Source organism: Phocoena sinus, chromosome 9 (genome assembly GCF_008692025.1).
Source record: "Phocoena sinus isolate mPhoSin1 chromosome 9, mPhoSin1.pri, whole genome shotgun sequence".
NCBI classification, from domain to species: Eukaryota; Metazoa; Chordata; class Mammalia; order Artiodactyla; family Phocoenidae; genus Phocoena; species Phocoena sinus.
The window spans coordinates 1,315,225-1,333,806 of NC_045771.1; the positions used below are offsets into that span (position 1 = coordinate 1,315,225).

The window sequence follows — 18,582 nt, forward strand, 5'->3', positions numbered from 1 at the left end:
TGTAATTCTAGTTAATTTAAAGTGACACTGCAGGCCCAGCGTGACCCCCAGGTTTAGGGGAAAGATGCCGAGTTCAATTTCAGGCAGCAGGAAAGGAGCGTGAGGACGGCCCCTGCTAATCAGTGGCTGAATGGGAGTCTGGAGCTCCGGGAAGCAGGTGAAGCCGCCTGTGTGGACGAGATCACCCGGACTGAGGAACTGAACAGGAAGAGAAGTCTAAGGGTTAGGAAACACTGTAACAGAGACAAAGAAGAACCCACAGAAAGCACTGAGAAGGAGAAGCCTGCGACGACAAGGTAATTCTCGAGAATCCCGTGGCTTAAGCAAAAGGGCTTCAAGAAGAGGAACGAGGACGAGGGGCAGACAGGCGCAGGGGCACTGGCAGCAGCGGGAGGCCCCCAGGGGACCGGGCGGCAGCGCGCAGTGAGTGAGGCCCTCGTCCAGCGTGGGCAACACTTCCTAACAGCACGGATCCGCCCAACACAACACCAGAGCCCTGCCCGCTAAGCCTGATTCTGAGTCAGCCAGGGGTAAAGCTGAGCGCCTGCCCACAGGCTGTCCTCAAGGGTCTACTTAAATATCCCACTTTCTAGGCTTAGTTCTCTAGATACTGGGACAGTGCCTGCCCTTTTCTCCCCTCCCACAATACAACCAGTTAATATTTATTCATATTTAAAATTAGTGAATATGAATTTTAAATCCAAAAATTTATTCAGATTTCCAAGTTCAATGGTAAGATTTACAAATTTTCTTTCATAAAAGGAGATGGCAGTCCATTGTTTAATTTTTGAAAATTAAAATAATTCACATAATCCAAAGCTCAAACCATATTAAAAAGTACATGGTTCAAAGTCCACCCTCTCCTCCTCCCTCAACCTCCCCAGCAGAACCAGACGTGTGAGTAATCGCTGCTATGAATTTCTTGTGAACGCTTCCAAGTTTCTTTATGCAAATACACATTCTTTATGCAAATACACATTCTTTTTCCACCTTTCAGACACAAGAGATAGTTATTCACTGCTCTGTATCTTCCTTTTTTTTACTTAAACATATATCTTAGAAATCTTTCCATATCAATGTAGGAAGGGCCTCCAAATTCCTTTATACGTCCTGACAATCAATGTTAAACAGAAATTAAAACCTCAAATCCCAACCCTGAAAATAAGAGGGACTAATGTGAGCCTGGGAAGAGTTGAGAGTGAGTTAGCAGCCTAGGAACTTACTAATCATCTTCTAAACACCTTAAAAAAAGTTGCAAGTAGTTAAAATCTACAACAGTTAAAATAAGCCTATTTGCTCTTTTATGAGCTATGAAAAACATTCTAAATACTCAAAACCTAATATATTTAGGCCATAAATAAAATTCCTGGAGTACTTTCTTAGAGGAAATAGGTGCTGTACTCATAAAATCAAGGCTACATATAAAGCTCCTTTACCAGTAAACACCTTTTGGAAGCGGTTCACCGGTAAACCCCAGACCAGGGCAGCGATGCATCAAACCCAGTCATTACTACCCAAAGCAATGGACTTTGTGCTCCAATAAAAGCAAGGGGCCTAGTTCAGCTGCAAGACCCTCAGATCTCACATCCTGCCCTGACGCAATTAGCCCACAGAGAGCTAATCACCTCATCCCGGGCCCGCAGTTTCCCTGGCATCTTGCTGCGTCCGACACTAATAAACACCAGTGAGCGAGGACAGCACCTAATGAGTTGGCTGCATTAGTGTTTACAAGGCAGCTGCAGGTGATGAGTTCCCTGCATACGGCTCGTTTCAAAGAACGCTTTCCTAGCAAAAGAAACCGCTCTTTTCATGTTACGGGACAGCGTTTTACAAACGGAGGGGACTCTTCTGGTCACACAGGACTCAGGCACCCACGCGCCTCACAGAGGGTGGCCCCTCGGTTCCTAGTGGAACCAGTACACTCGGTCTCACTGCGCTCCTCTGAGCATTGTTCTGGTAAATTCTAGGAAACTGCTCAACTATCACTCAAAATAGAGGGAAAGAATATCAACAGTTTAGGGTTACTGTCTCATTCATCAGCCACATTTAAATTCCTATGTCTCTTGTCCCTCTCAAAAGTTCATTTCAAAGTTCTGAACAACAAAAATTTTTCAGGTACCAAAGTAAACTGTCAAGGGCACTCTGACAAAAAGAGTGCTATGAAAAAGCCTAGAGAGACAAGTAACATGTTGGTTCTATCATCCAGGCACGAGTCAGACTTTTTAAAGGGGCGGCCAGGACTAAGCTCCCCTCACCCCAGACAGCACACAAGAGGACCCTCCCGGATTGGTTAGCATGTCAAAGGCCAGGGAAAGGACTTAAACGGTATTAGCTGGTTTAGAAAAGAAAAACAAACAAACGTTCATTTTCCATGACACTGGCTGGAGGGAGCGGATGGCCAGCAGAGGGAGGAGAGCCCGCAGGGGACCGAGGCACCCACGCCCAGGAGACTTGCCTGGCCTTGGGTACCATGACTCGGTGCTGCACCATGAGTGTATGGCAGATGGCCGCCATCAGCGTGAAGGCCTCCTCGCTGGCTGAGTCCCTCCAGACCAGGTTTAACAGGGTGTTGGTCTGCTGTTTCGTATCCAACTTTTTCAGACATTCCTCGGTTATGTAGGGTACTGACAGTCTACCATCCTCCTAAAACACACCAGATGGGTTAGTCTGAGTTAACCATGTTCTATTAGAACTCAGCTCAACGCTGCAAAGATAATGTAAAATCTTACTTTCCTCCAACTGAAAACATAAGAAAGGCGTTACCTAAAGATTATCCACATCACAACGAACATAGCAATATCTCTACCGGGTCCCCCGTGAAAGTAAGCTGAAATCCTCTGGAGACCCAAAGTCATTACCCATGGTAGGTGCCAATTTTGCCCAGCATGACAACACAGAACTGTGAACACTCAGTCTGTGCTTTAATGTGACAGTATGTTTAGTCCTTACAATTTAAGAAAAGTTTAATTCATATTTTTCAGATTGCATTATAGTAACCACACATGTATTACCACCTGATAGAACTTTCATTTTAAATTATCTGACGCCACAGTTTAAGCCAACTAGTCAGAATATTAAAAGAACTTAAAAAGCATCAAATGAAATACACAGACCTGTTACTTTACAGCTTAGCGTCCCTAGAATATCTGACTCACCGACTAAAAGCTGAGCTAATACTCGATGCAGTTTACCTACTTGGGATATGAACCAAAGATACTTACTTTTTTCATATATGTACATATATATGAGTATATAAAAATGACTATATATACAACACTGGGTGTTACTGACTGTACTGTTTGGAAACCTGGATGAATATAATTTATGTAACTTATGACAATCTACCAAATAAAACACTGTATTAGAGATGTATCTTATATATATATGTCTTCACTTAAGATACAAATCGCATTTTGTACAGGCACACCTTGGAGATACTGCAGGTTTGGTTCCAGACCACAATAAAGCAAACGTCGAAATAAAGTAATTCACGTGAATTTCTTGGTTTCCCAGTGCGTATGAAAGTTATGTTTACACTCTGTTGTAGCCTATTAAATACATAATGCAATAGCATTCCGTCTTTTAAAAAAACAATGTACATACCTTAATTTAAAAATGCTTTATTGCTAAAAAATGCTAACCATCACCTGACAACAAACAACCGCCAAAAACCTTCAACGTGTAAAAAATGGAACATCTGAGAAGTGCAATAAAATGAGGCATGCTATACAAACAAAATTTAAATCTCACGGATTCTCTAGAAGGTTAAGTATTAACAAACTGTCTTCTAAAAACACAAGTTTTATCTACATCTCATCTACAGGATCCCACTTCTTTTGACCATACAATAAAATTCACACTTTTTGGTGCGCAGTTCTGAGTTTTGACAGATGCAAGAGTTCCAGCACCCACCAAAACTCTGCTTTGTTTCTTTGTCATCAACCCTGTCCTGGTCTAAGCCCTGGCAACCACTCATCTGTTTCCCCCTGTCCTCCTGTTATGGCTTTTTCATCTCTGCTAAGGGAGCCCTGTGCCCTTTCACTCGACCCCCCCCCAACTCCCACCCCACACAGCACGAGTCACTCTCAAGTGTACTGCTCCTGGGACTAGACTCGGCTCGGCATTAACCAAAGAGAAATTTCCTAACCAAAAAAAAAAAAAACATCTAAAACCTAGTACAGCCACACCTCAAGCCATTTCCATTGTGTAATTAAGAGAAAAAGACGTCAGTGGCAGACAAATTGTGCGTATAAGTGACATAAAGCTTTTTATTCCTTGAAAATGCACAGTAAACAACGCTCGGTGAGAAGTGGGAGATAATATGTGACACTGTTCGTAAAATGAATTTAAAAACCAATCATAGTATTTATCATCTATAAAATTTGCGAAAATTGACAAAAAATGTGTGCTGTTCACAAGACAGGGTAAGAAGAAATTTAACCTTATTTTTTCTTTTAGGGGCTGAGGAGAAGGAGGAAAGGGACTGACTGTTAATGGATTTGGGGTTTCTTTGTGGAGTGATGAAGATGCTCTAAAATTAGACAGTGGTGATGTCTGCACAGTTATGTTACCATACTGAGAAGTCACTGAATTGTATATTACTCTAAAAGGGTGAATTTTGGAACTTCCCTGGCATCCCAGTGGTTAGGACTCCGCACTTCCACTGCAGGGGGCACGGGTTCAATTCCCGGTTGGGGAACTGAGATGCCACATGCCGTGCAGCCAAAAAAAAAAAACATTTTTTAAAATAAATAGATAAAAATAAAAATATATTTAAAAAATAAAAATAAAAGGGTGAATTTCATGGTGAAGTGTATCTCAATAAAGTTATTTTTTTAAAATTCTTTACAAAAAGAACAAGTAGAACAGTGCCTGACACACAGTAGGTGCGCTTCCTGAGAACTATAGCAGCTTAACCCTTTAACCCAATCATTTCACTCCTAGGAACTATGTCCTAGTAATGATCGAACTAATATACAGGATGACCTATTTTACATTAAAAAACCAAACACAAAACCATGTGTCTCCACATAACCTTGTACAGACGTAAGGAAAAGGTATGGAAGAGCTCGTGTCCAATCACGAGGACGGCTCTCTCTGGGGAAGGGCACGATGGCAGTGTAGGTGAGGGGCCCTTATCTCTACAGCTGAAGGCTTTACAATAAGAACGTCTTGATGTATTACTTATATAACTAGAAATAAGGACGGACACAAGCTTTTGACTCCCGACGTCACATGAAGCTGGGCTCGGACGCACAGGACCCGGGAGCTTACTGGAGCACTTGTCTGCGCGTCTGTCTCTCCACTCTCATCTTCAGAGTCGCTGGCTGAATCCTGACAGCTTGTGTTGGCAGGTGAAACCGGCAACCGAGAAAGGAGGGTCTGGAGGACGCTCAAATACACTAGCAGTCCCTCCTCAGACAGGGTCCCTTTGTAAAACAATCAGTTACAACCGTTAATTAAAAGGGATCAAAAAGAAACTGGAAAACTCAGGTTCACATTTTTCCTGTACTGAGGGAGGCGTTTCCGACCAGGACTTATACAGATGTGCGCATTAAAATATACTCGAGGAAGACACCAAAATCTACAATAGGCACGTGAGCGGTTTAGCATGAATGGGGAAAACATCCCCGCACTCCCAGGAGTTCTCCCGTTCAACTCAAAAACTCTTCTTAATCTGTGTGGCCTTATAATATGTATTTAAAGCAGACTTTTTCATTGCGCCTGGAAACCTTCCCCAGGGACACTGCCCAGGCCACAGTCCTTCAGCAAAGACACCCTTCCAGAAATCCCTACCCCAGAGGCCACCTCGACAACGGGACACCCGCCACCACACCCCCTGCTCTTACGCGCTAATACCACCTCCATGTGAGTTCGCGTAAGACACATCTTGCATTTCATACCCAAATAATTTTCACCAACAGTTAAAACAAAGTAGAAGAGCCACGGCGCTCCACCGCTGGTCTTGGAGCGTGGACCCTCTATGGACAACAGTGCATTCAGGAAGGGCTCATAGGGGAAGACGGTCTGCACGTCGGCCAAAGCAGGAATGACAAAGTGGAAGACCTGCTCCGTGAAGGGGGCTGCCAGGACCTCCTTCGTGAAGGCTGTGAAAACTTGTTGCCTTAAAAAGAAAAATGGAAGCTTTTAATAAAACCAAAACACACTGTTCACAAAATCATTGATTCAAATCACTGGTCACAAAATACCTTCCTAATAATGTTAAGCTTTCAGTAACAACTAGATTCCCCTGAACTTCATGTTGTGTCCTTCCTATAAAAAACACTCGGCCGTGTTTTTGCTAACTTTTGATAGCTACTAGAGAGCAAGAAAATAACCAGGTCATCAGAATTATAAATTTATGTTAGGGTGCAGGACAGACAGAAAAAGTACATTTTTCTTTAAACTGAGTCACACTAATAAAGCAAAAATTTGACTTTCAAGTCTATATTTAACAGGGCATCCAATGTCAAAGTTATTGTTGGATACATACGATCTTGTGAAATTACAAAATCAATAAATTGATTCCATTCTCACCTTGCACCTTCTGGACAGGAGTTGTAAGTAAAGTGCAATGGTTTTAAAACATTCTCTAGCAAAATTTTTGCTATAGGAACTCGAGATAAATCAGAATATTCAATACTTGATGGAAGCTTGCTGTTAATTAACAAATAGAGAGATCTATAATACCCTAAAAGAAAAGAAAAACATATTTATAATTTGTATCAATTCATACCTTTTCTTATAAGGAGGGGGAAAAAAAACTTGTCAATTTTTAAATGCTTTTTATAAATCTCCACAGGTACAACTTCAAGCTAATTTTTCTTCACGTTTTCATTAAGAAAACCTTCAGGCACCCACGTAGCTTGAAGTGATGCATAAAGTCCACGCACCCGCTACCCAGCACCAACAATTATCAACTACAGCCAGTCGTCTACGCCTCCACTCACTTGGAAGCAAATCCAAGAAAAAAATTATCTCAGTATATCATCAAAGGACTTTATTTTTCTTAAAACTACCATCATCACAGCTAAAATAAATTAGTAATAATTCTTCAATACCACAAATACCTATCAGTGTTCAAGTCTCCAACTGACTCGTGTTATAAATTTTATTTAACTACTTTGCCTGCATCAGGATCCAAGTAAATCCCATACACTGTGATTTCTAAAATGTCTCTTAAGCATCCTTCAAGTAATTAAGTCGTTCTGTGGTTTTTTAAACAATATCACGTTGAACCCAGGACTTTAACCCCGGGGTAGACTCGCACCCGTCGCAGCTGTTCTCCTTGCTGATACTCGTGATCATCATCGTACTGCTGACGGGCTGCAGTCAGGTGAGCATCTCTGCTTTCTGATGGGACAAGACGGCCCAGTCTCACCTTCCCATCTCCCAATCAGGACCAGGGACTCTTAAATCCCTTTTAAAGGAAAGGATGCCTCTGGAGACCACAATGTGGGCACCGAGGGATTCACATGTTTTAAAGAAGACCTCTATGAAGCAGAAACACCTGGCATGGCCCTTCTAAGCTGCTGATGGGCTTTCTAGGGGTACGGTGAACATAACTCTGCCGCCACTAACAACTCAGGTCACGCGGTCCTATAGAAGCGTGTGCCCCCTTCTTGCACGGCACTAAGAGCATCTTCGGGCGTAGTCTGCAGGCATCCCATTACTGTAAGCTCACGCTAACACGCTCTCCACCTGCTTGGTTTGCTCCCTCCAGTTCTGCACCCGACGTTCGGTCGCTGAACGGCGAGTCTCCGCACGGATCCCCAGACCTGCTCTGCCACCACCCCAGCTCTAACCTCACACACACTGATCACCAGCGACGCGCAACAAGAAAGCCTGAAAGCTCTTCTGCTATAAAACTGAAAAGACGTAAATACATCAAGAAAAAATTTTAAAGTAGCGTATTATTAACATATTAACACAAATATGTGTACATTGACAGCGTGAACAGAGCATTAAGTAGTTCAGCTGCAACTGTTAAAACGCTTCACGTTAAGTCAACATACAGTGCACAGTACCTGAACTAGTAAATGAACACGACGCTGAAACATTACAGACTAGTAATGTCAGGAAGTAATTTATCAGAAAAGATGAAACATGGCTATACCACAGACACCGAAGCAGCACCTTCTGTGTAAGATTTTGAAGCATCTCCTAGTTCAAGACACATTTTAAAATAACGCATATTTCTTAGTTATCATCTTTACACTTTTGAAAGCAAGAAGGCTAAAAATTCTCACTGAATGCTTAGTCTTTTTTTTTTTTAAAGAAGATGTTGGGGGTAGGACTTTAGTAATTTATTTTATTTATTTTTTCTGTGTTGGGTCTTCATTTCTGTGTGAGGGCTTTCTCAAGTTGTGGCAAGCGGGGGCCACTCTTCATCGTGGTGCGTGGGTCTCTCACTATCGTGGCCTCTCTTGTTGCGGAGCACAGGCTCCAGACGCGCAGGCTCAGTAGTTGTGGCTCACGGGCCCAGCTGCTCCACAGCATGTGGGATCTTCCCAGACCAAGGCCCGAACCCGTGTCCCCTGCATCGGCAGGCGGACTCTCAACCACTGTGCCACCAGGGAAGCCCATTAATTTGCTTTTTAGATCAAATTCCACAAATTTCAATTTACTTTTAATTAACTCAGTGGTTTCCCTAATTTTTCAATGAACTAAGTAGGGTTTCTTTATTTTTTAAACCTAAACCAAACAGTAAGGTTGGATGTATAAGAATTTAATTTCTACATTTTTAATCCTGAGAATTAAATTAGCTAGATTTAACCAGTCAACAGATTAGTCCATTTCAAAAAAAAAAAAAACAAAAGCAAAATTATTTATGTTTTTATCAGTCACTGTTGCTTTCTAGAGCACCCTATAGCTCCTTTTACGACTCATAACGCACCCATTCCAACGTTAATGCTCCGGAAGTCCAGGAGCCCTGCAGCATCTGATTTTTCCACCTGTGAGAACACCGGGAGTCAGATTTTTGTTGTTGTCCTTGCTGGCCACGCCACGCGGCTTGTGGGACCTCAGTTCCCCAACCAGGGACTGAATCAGGGCCCACGGCAGTGAAAGCACAGAGTCCTAACCACCAGACCACCAGGGAATTCCCTGGGAATCAAATTTTTTACTTTACGTTACTTAATTATCATAGAAGTTTTAAAAATCATATGCACTTCATGGTCTTTCTGCCGGCAACACTAACACGTTCTCAGAGGAATTTCAGATCTAGGTTATTACACCTGACAGAATGCAGTCACTTTAAGACGTGTGTCACCAAGTTAATAAGAAAATTCAAATAAAGCAAGCACCTTCCTCTCCTCTACTGAACTACTGTGATTCCTGGGACAGGTTCTTCCCGGGTCGGTGTGGCACTGTGTTTGCGGCGTGACTGTGCCCACCACCCGGGCCGCGGCACTCAGCCAGGGCAGCCAGGCCTGCACTGCGGGCCCAGAGCACCTGGAACAACTTCCGACAGCAGACACTAACTTACTTCATTTTCAAGCAACAGGAAAAGTGCGGTAAAGATATCAGACACAATTTCCAAATTTTGAGTGTGGGTAGAGACGAGGACAGATGTTAGAATCTGTGATTCACACAACGCTTCCCACCCACAAAGGTGCCCTGGCTGGGGCCGACCGCTCACGACCACGCTGCCCCCAGTTCTTATACCGCTCACTTACCATTCTGAACCATGTAGTGCAAAATCTGTTCAATCACGGACACCACGTAGCTGGCATCCTGTAAAGCAGGCAGGTAGGTGTTCTCGGAGGAAAACACCTCAAGCATTCTCATTGGAAGAGCAACATTCAAACTGCCATCATCACAGTTCTGCAGTAACCTGTAAAAACGAAAACAAGTATTCACATACTTACTAGATGGCAAGTGTCACCGCAAGTTTCGTCAAATTCTTCTCTTCGCTACGGTAAGTGTTCGAGCCGTTCTGTTCTAGCACTACAATATCCCTGAAAACAGACGCGACTCCAAGACAGACAGGAAATAACCAAGCATCGTGCCACTGACACTTTTTTTGAGTCCTTATTATGTGCCAAATAGAATGATGGCGCCTGGTTTAGAGAGGAAAAATGCACCATCAGAGAGGGAGAAACAGACAAGGAAAATCAAAGATCACCAATGCCGTGTGGGAAGGGTATGATCCACTGACCTAAGCTACATCTAATACAACTCAGATAAGCATCTTTTCACAAGTGTCTGCAAGACTTTCCATGCCCACAACGTCCCCCAAGAAGAACACTTAGTATATTTCTATCCTATGATCCTAAGTCATCTAGCATTTTGACTAAAGACTCCCTTCTTACTATGAGAATTACAGGCAGAAAGGAAGGCTTAGCTGTCACAAAACAGTCTTACTTAAAAACAGAGAATGTCTTTTCTTTTTACATCTTTATTGGAGTATAATTGCTTTACAATGATGTGTTAGTTTCTGCTGTACAACAAAGAGCTATATGTAAACATATAACCCCCCTCCCTCTTTTCTTAGAATCAGCTTTATAGAGACACAATTCACACATGATAATCTGCACTCATTTCAAGTATGCAACGCAATGAGCTCTGACGTTATCCCACAATGAGGACACAACACATCCACCCACCGCTTCCTCTCGGCCTTCTCTAGTAACTTCCTCCCTCCAACTCCCCCACCCCCAACCCATTTCTTCTGTCACATAGACTAGTCTGCATTTTCTACTATTCTATACATGAGGAACCGTACGGTATGTACACATTAATGTCTAGATTCCTCACTCAGCGTCTTTCTGAGATTCGGCCAACATGTTAAAAACACGGTCCTTTTACTGCTCGTAGCATTCCACAGCATGGGAAGACCAGGTTTTGGTTATGTATTCATATGCTGATGGACACGAGTCGTTTCCAGACTTTTCTCGTTATAAATAAAGCTATATGAACGTTCAAGGATAGTGTGTGTGGACCTGTCTCATTTCTCTTGGGTAAATTCCTAGGTGAGGAACCACTGGGTCACATGGTAGCCGGACAGTATTTAACCTGACAAGAAACCGTCCAGTGTGAAGGGCAGTATGTGAGAGTCCCAGCTGCTCCGTACCGGTAACGCTTGGTACTAACCCTTTTTCAAGTTTTAGCCAAGCTAACGGCTGCATACTGAACTTCACTGGGATCTGAATTTGCATCTGTGATTATTTACGATGTTGAGTACCTTTTCAAGTGCTTATTGTTCATTGTGTGTCTGCTTTTCAACAGTGGGCCCTTTGTTTCTTGAAAACCCAAGAACACTGTCTGTGCCCACCCAGGCCGCACCTGCCTGGCCCTCCTTCCGCCGAGCTCCAGCAACCCCTTCCCCGGCGCCCATCTCCCCTCCCACTGGATGCTGGATAAGCGCACTCTCAGGTTTCCCACCTTAGTCTCCAGACCCCACTGCCTCGCCCACTCCTGGCCCACGTCCCTGCCCCTGTGCAGAGCTCTTCACCATTCACAATTCCTCTTAAGCCCGAGACAACCGGCCCTTCCCCACCGCCGCTCTCATCAAGGTGACCAACGGTGCTACGGCGGGGAAAACCGCCAGACTGTGAAACGGGCAGAAAAGACTGGTGGCCGGCCCAGCTCGCTCACTGTGTTACCCTCCATCCTCGCCTTCCACCAGGCTGATCTACAACTCCGTAGAGACAGAAGCTAACTTGTAGAAAACTGACAGGAATGCAAATGTTTCCCATACAGAACGACACAAATTATTCCTGTTCCTGGCAATGCAAAAGGCTTCTGCCAGAGAATACAAATTCCCTAAGGCAAAATCCTTATTTGAATCAGTTGTAACATCTCGGTTCCCTCCTTAATTCACCAGTTAAATAAAATTACTGACACGTGTTCACAGGGAATCCTGATTTTGCCTTTCCTGGAGAACAATACTGAGCATTACCAACTCCATGGTCAACTCTCTGGCTCCGTCTACGCTGGTGGCCACTCCTGACCGCCCCCCCATCCCCGTGCTCTCCCTACTTGGATGCCAGGGCCCTGGACTCTCCTCCTCCATCACCAGCTCCCCCTCTTCCCCACAGCATCCTGATGTCAGGGGACCCCAGGGACCAGTCTCTGGTTCTCTTTCTACACAATTCACTTAATCTCACGCGTGTTTATGTTCCTTAGTGTTTAAAACGACTTCATCCTTCTAAATGCTCAAACCAAAAGCTGGTATGCATCCTTGGCTTTATTTTCTGAAACCCCACATCCAGTCTGTGAATCCTGTGCACTCTAGTTTCCAACCAACTTCATGACACTCCCACTGCGATCACCATGGCCCAAGACACCATCATTTCTGGAATGGACCACTGCTGTCTCTTACGGATCCCCGCCTCTGCAGCACACTAGTCAGAACGTTCCAGAAAAACATAAATGGGAGATGCAGGGTGGCAGGGGCTATTCTAGATGAAAAGATTCAAGAGACATCCAAGGTTATGTGTGGTCAATTAGAGTCTATTTTTTAAAAAGAAGAAAGAAAAACAGCTATTCAATGTAATTTGAAAACAAGAGAAATTTGAAAATGGACGTAGTATTAGAACAACCTGAGTCATCTCTAAGTACAAGGGCTGCTATTACTGGGATTGTCAAACTAGACTGGTTGCCCTAGTGACAGTTAATATTACTCTCAATCATTTTTAAAGGTGTACTAATGAAACTCTTGTTTGCAGGAGTGTCCTTCTTTGGGGAGATGGCCACTTAAGTATTTTGGGAGTGGGAAGTCACTATGTTACTTTGAAATGATTCAGCAAAATGTTAACAGTGGTCAACAATGTTAAAAACAGTCGACTCTGGATGGCAGGCAGATGACCACTTACTGTGCCACTTTTCTACTCTTACGTTTGAAAATTTCCTAATAAAAACATTCTAAGAGTCAGGGAAGAAAGAAAATTCCAGTCATGTCACCCTCGGCTCAGAACTCTCCTTTGGCTTCTCTCCTCTCTCAGCATGAAAGCCCAAGTCCTAAAGAAAGTACCTTCCAGGGCTTCCCTGGTGGTGCAGGGGTTAAGAATCCGCCTGCCAATGCAGGGAACACAGGTTCGAGCCCTGGTCCGGGAAGATCCCACATGCCACGGAGCAACTAAGCCCGTGCGTCACAACTGCTGAGCCTGCGCTCTAGAGCCCGCGAGCCACAACTACTGAAGCCCGCGCGCCTAGAGCCTGTGCTCCACAATGAGAGAAGCCACCGCAGTGAGAAGCCCGCACACCACAACAAAGAGTACCCCCCCACCCCCGCTCGCCGCAACTAGAGAAAGCCCGCGTGCACAGCAACGAAGATCCAATGCAGCCAAAAATAAATAAATTTAAAAAAGCAAGTCCCTTCCAGATCCTGGGATGTGCCCGGAGGGCCCTCCCTCTGCCTCCCCACCAGAGCCTGGGGAGACTCTGGTCCCTGCACAGCTGCCCATCCTCCCCGCTCAGGGCCACCCTTCCCGCCAGACTCTCTAAAGTCAAACTACACCCCCAAATTTCAATCCCCCTTTCCTCCTTTTATCCTCCTCATTATTTACCGTTTATTTCTGTCACATAAAGACGTTCATATGTTACTTATTCTTGCTTATTCTCAGTCTCCCAGAAGACAGTCTCCAGGAGAGCAGGTCCCTTCTCTGCCTGTCACAGTCACATGCAGTGCTGAGAACTGGGCCAAGCACTTAGGAGGAACCCCATAAACTTTTTTAATCAACGAAGTTATTAACTGATTAGCCAATCCCAATTTTGTTCCTAATGGATGCTCACATTAAAAAAATGTAAGTAATGTCAGTATTCATTACTTTTAAAAAAAGTGATCTTTATTTTCAAAATAAATTTACTGAAGTTGATAAGCAGCTGTTTACAAACAATGTTAGCACTAAATAAAAATGACAGAAAGTGTGTACTCTGAGAGCTGTACTAGATGCCAACAATGACCCCTGCACCGTTAGAGCCCTGAGCCCTCAATGGTGCTTCCAGTGCCCAAGGAAAGGCAAAAAGATGGCTCTGAAGGATGGAGGTGACCAGGAGACCATTTGCTTTTAAGCAGAGGTGTACCCATCGGTCCAACCACTCAGCAGAGCACTGAAATGCTGGGCCTGGAAGGACCAGTCTCATCCAATATTCCTCACTTCAGAATGAAGCTGCAAACGAGATCCAGTGACTTGCGTCATGCCCTAAGCTAGCAGGACACAGAGGCAGCACTAGAACCCAGTCTCCTGACCTCTACTTCATTACTGTACTGGCCCGAGTTCCGCTCATCCTCAACTCAGGTGCCATCGACGTCCGTGTTATCTGTTCATTCACGTATTTTATACACAATGAGGTACATCATCTCTTTCACATAAAACTACTTTTCTAGCTCTGAAAAAGTTATCTTAAATTCCCATGGAGACCAAAAGAGTGGAAGAAAGCACACGTCCCCTCCTCTGGTAACTTGCCAAAGCACCTAAAGTTCAATGCCCTGCACACAGCAGGTAAAGCTCATTCACTGGTTTATTAACATCACACACTTGAAATAAAGTTTCTAACAGACTTCTATTTTAATTGTACTTTGTTAAAACTTCATTCCTCCTCTAAAGGAACCAGCTTCCTTAGAGAAAACAGCCCCAACCTGGGGCTTTCAGGGGAGGTGTTAAATAGAGCCCAATACAGTGTGGTCCCAGAAAGCAAAGATGCTTCAAAACACTAATGCGGCTCTGATAAGGGCTCCCTCTACCCAGCATTTAAAAATGCGTGAGGCCTGACTGAGACTAAAGAGAAAAGGAGGCAGGGTCTTCTTCAGAAATAAAGCCAAATAACAAACACTGAAGAAACAACAGAATTAGAAAAATCAGCGTTTTATAAACCATGGATATAACAACTGATTCAGGCGTAGATCATCAAATGCAAAAACGAACCACTGGGTGAAAGGTGGTACTCTAATGACACGGAAGGAAATGTACCTGCACAATACAGAGAGGAGTTTTCACTTTCACTCAGCCTCACTGAGCATGGGCTATGTCTCACGTGAGGCACTAGGACTCTCACAACTACCTGCTACGAAGCACTCTTGCTGAACACGCTTAAACTGAATCAAGTACAGCCCGATGGCAGTGGTTCTCATGGGGGCAACACTCGGCAGTGTCTGGAGACCTGTGTGATCAAGTGGGTGCCACCTGCATCAAGCGGGGGCAGGGCAAGGATCCTGCTAAACACCCCACAACACACAGGACCACATGCACAACACAGAATGGTTCGGCCCCAAACATGAAGAGGGTGTGGTTGAAAAACTCTCCTCTAGAACTGACAGCCAATTTAAAGGAAAGAGAGGAGACAAAGGAGTAAGTGAAACAAACGGAGCCTAGGATCATCAGAACAGAGCAGACATTTTTGAGGTAACCGGGGAATCTGAATACGGAGTGTGTGTACCACATGATATTAAGAGAATTACTAGTCATTTTCTCAGATGTGAACACAGCAGTACGGTTATCAGAGAGTGTGCTTTCTGAGGAGAAGCACAGTGAGTCGGGTGAAGCGTCACGATGTCTGCCACTTACTTTTACATGCTTTAGAAAACAACACACTGTACGTGTGGAGAGAGAGAGAGCAAATGTGGCAAAATGGTAACTTTCGACTCTAGGCGGAGGATATATGGTATTCTTTCAACTTTACTGGTGTTAGAAATTTTCCAAAACAAAAAGCTGGGGAAAACACGGAGAAATTACATTTGGATTTATCATCTATTAAAATCACTTGCTGAATGAATACCTTCGAAAGGACATTAAGTGTCCACGAACTACAACCCGTGCGCGGAACCAGCCACAGGCCGTGTGGCTCTCAGGTGAAGGGCGCTCCTGACACCTTTTAAAGCTTGTAAGAAGAAACACAGTATGCGTAAGAGAGGCCACACTTCATGCCATCTGGGTGTTTACAGAAAACGTTGCTGACTCCCGCTCCAGCGAATCAATGCGTACAATGTGTTTTTCAAAGTAAAAGTTTTTCCAAGAAGTAAAAGGGGTTTGAAAAAACTAAGATTTCTTGGGATTGGTGATCTTCCAGACTCTCTCTCTTCATAAAGGCTCTTCTCTACCTGTAGTCCAGCTCAGGATTCTGGAAGTCAGTTAACAAGGCCTAGCTCTGATAGCAACCCTAAATAAACCTTACTACATGCAACTGCCAGAAAATTAGCTGAAATTATATTAAAGGCTCACAATCATTTGAAAGTTCGCTACTGTGCAGATACCAGCAATTTTGAGAAAAACAGTGAAGATGTTAATTTGTTTTCTCATTCAGGTACTACTGCTCACATCACCTAAATGTGCTTTGTAAACTGAATCCAGCAAAGTCATGGAAGTGACTTATTTCAAGTCCATGCATAAATCACAAGAGCCTGATGAAAGGCCTGCTCTAAAGAGCCTGTCCCCGAGGGTAGCGACCCTAGGAGAATGGGAGCCTGCCTCCTCACAGCAGGAGTCCTTTCAGGTGGCCCATCCACTCGCTAGCAACCAGGACCCCTGATATCCCACAAGATAATTCCAGAGCCTACCTGAAAGAAAACATCATCTGGAAGGTATTTATATCTACATTTTAATTTCTACAGGGAGAAGAGTCACAGGAGTAAAAACTGTAATACATAGAACATTCCAGTCTCAAAAAGAAAAAAAAGGGAAAACCACTGTCACAGACACTGAAAACCAAAGGGTATATTCCTCAGGACAAAGTGACCACCACGTTGCACAAGTTGCTGACAACGATGGGTTTACCTGCAACAGAGGCTCATCAACCTCTTTATTTGAAATAAGCACGTAAGTCTCTCAGATCCATCCAACTGCTGGACAAACAAAGAGCTATATTTAATTAGGTTCTGATACATCCATATCTGAAAGAAACAGCAAAACATACAATTATAACTCTCAGTCCATAAAAAGCTAATTATTTACTAATTACAAACATACCAAAATTTCCTTAATTGGTAAATACTTAATCAAAATAATCGAAACATGCTAAGAAGAAGTAAATCTTCTAAGTCGGGTTTTAGGTAGTAGCACACACGTCCTGAACCTTCTACCTTAAGAAAGCACATTGGCACAGAGTTAAATTACTACATTTATCACTAAAAGTACTTAAAACTCATGTAAGTGTGAAGCAGAAAGTTCATTTGCAAAGCTCAGCAAACCACAATAAAAACATTTGAGAATCACCATCTCAATCATAAGTTACGAAGGATAACGGTTCCTTCTTTCTACCTTTCTCCTCTGAGTTTCCAGCACCTTTCCTGTGGATACTCTCCTTCCCTAACTCCATGCAATTTCGGTAGCAAAGGCAATCATTCAGTCCCACTACTCCCGATAAAAGGCCAGGTGTGTAGCATGTGAGGCGAGAGATGTGTCACTTAACTAGACAGGAGGAACCCTATCACAATGTTTATACAAACCATCGCAGTGCGCACCTGAAGTATCTTACAATTTTATTTGTCAATTATACGTCCACACGGCTGGAGGGAAAAAAGGTCAGAGACGCGTCTGGATGACCAGAACCCCCGCTGTCCCGGACACGGTGATGGGCCATCGCGGTGGGCAAATGCTGAGTTCGATTTCTGTCGAGCTCCCATCCAGGAGGCCTCTCTAGTGTGGATACAGCTACCAGAAGTGATTTTGAAAACACAATACCAAACAGGAATCTCTTATACTTCCTCTACGATATTTTTGTTGCTATTTGTTCATTTCATGAGACCCATTTAGAAGCGTTAAAATTAAGACAGCTTCTTAAATGTGCCACAGAACCTTTTCTTTACCTGTCATTTTTACAGTTTCTCCTCTGAGAGTAACACTTATTTGATATAAAATGTTATCAAACAATTAAAGTACTAACACATGTGTTTTGCATGATGAATTCGAGTGTGTCCTAACTTGGGTGGAAATAACTCTGAGACCCAATCCGAATGTTAGTTTACCTACACACAATCTTTCTTCTTGAGGTATTTGGAGCTACTTGTTCATACTTTCTCAGGAACCAATATCATACGAATATTTTCTGCACTACGTGACACGCAGTTCATTCTAGAATTTGTACTGAATACCCATTAACAAATAAAACTAGGATGTACAGTGACTGAACATTAGAAAAATCTGAAGGCCAACTGTAGGAAGTACAAGAATAAGGCTGTAAATACATTCATCAAGTAATTACGTTTCAACGACATAAAAAAAAACCTCAAAGCACTTTATTTGAACACTTTCTGGACTGGTTTTTTTTTTTTAATTGAGGTATAGTTGATGTACAACATTATATGCTTCAGGTGTACAACACAGTGATTCACAACTTTTAAAGGTTACCCTCCATTTATAGTTATTTTAAAATAATGGCTATATTCCCTGTGCTGTACAATATATCCTTGTAGTGGACTGGATTTTGATACTGCTTTTTACATTCTTGACAAATGCACCAATATCATCCCAAAAGTTCTAAGTACATTAAACATCTGCTTTGCCTAACTTTTTGTTGTTATTTACTAAATTCAGATAAGTACAGTTTCAAAAACTTTCCGTCTTATCCATCCTTTCTCAGGAAGTTAACTGAGGCTATACATCAATAAAACAAGGGAGTAAACCAAGAACGCAAAAAGATATG

At 43.3% G+C, this 18,582-nt stretch overlaps 1 protein-coding gene across 4 annotated transcripts in view; it reads right to left on the reverse strand.

Moving 5' to 3' along the window:
- The window catches only part of UBE3C (ubiquitin protein ligase E3C), a 120,727-nt gene that overhangs the window by 71,395 nt on the left and 30,750 nt on the right, over positions 1 to 18,582 (reverse strand). For 3 of the 4 annotated variants that reach the window (XM_032644073.1, XM_032644072.1, XM_032644075.1), the window contains exons 5-10: positions 16,716 to 16,831; positions 9,678 to 9,835; positions 6,538 to 6,691; positions 5,904 to 6,124; positions 5,275 to 5,429; positions 2,456 to 2,643 (exon numbers count right to left, since the gene is read on the reverse strand). In XM_032644073.1, the coding sequence (XP_032499964.1) occupies positions 2,456 to 2,643; positions 5,275 to 5,429; positions 5,904 to 6,124; positions 6,538 to 6,691; positions 9,678 to 9,835; positions 16,716 to 16,831 (992 nt within the window). The remainder of the gene's footprint in view (positions 1 to 2,455; positions 2,644 to 5,274; positions 5,430 to 5,903; positions 6,125 to 6,537; positions 6,692 to 9,677; positions 9,836 to 16,715; positions 16,832 to 18,582) is intronic. The other variant, XM_032644074.1, reaches the window with a different exon arrangement.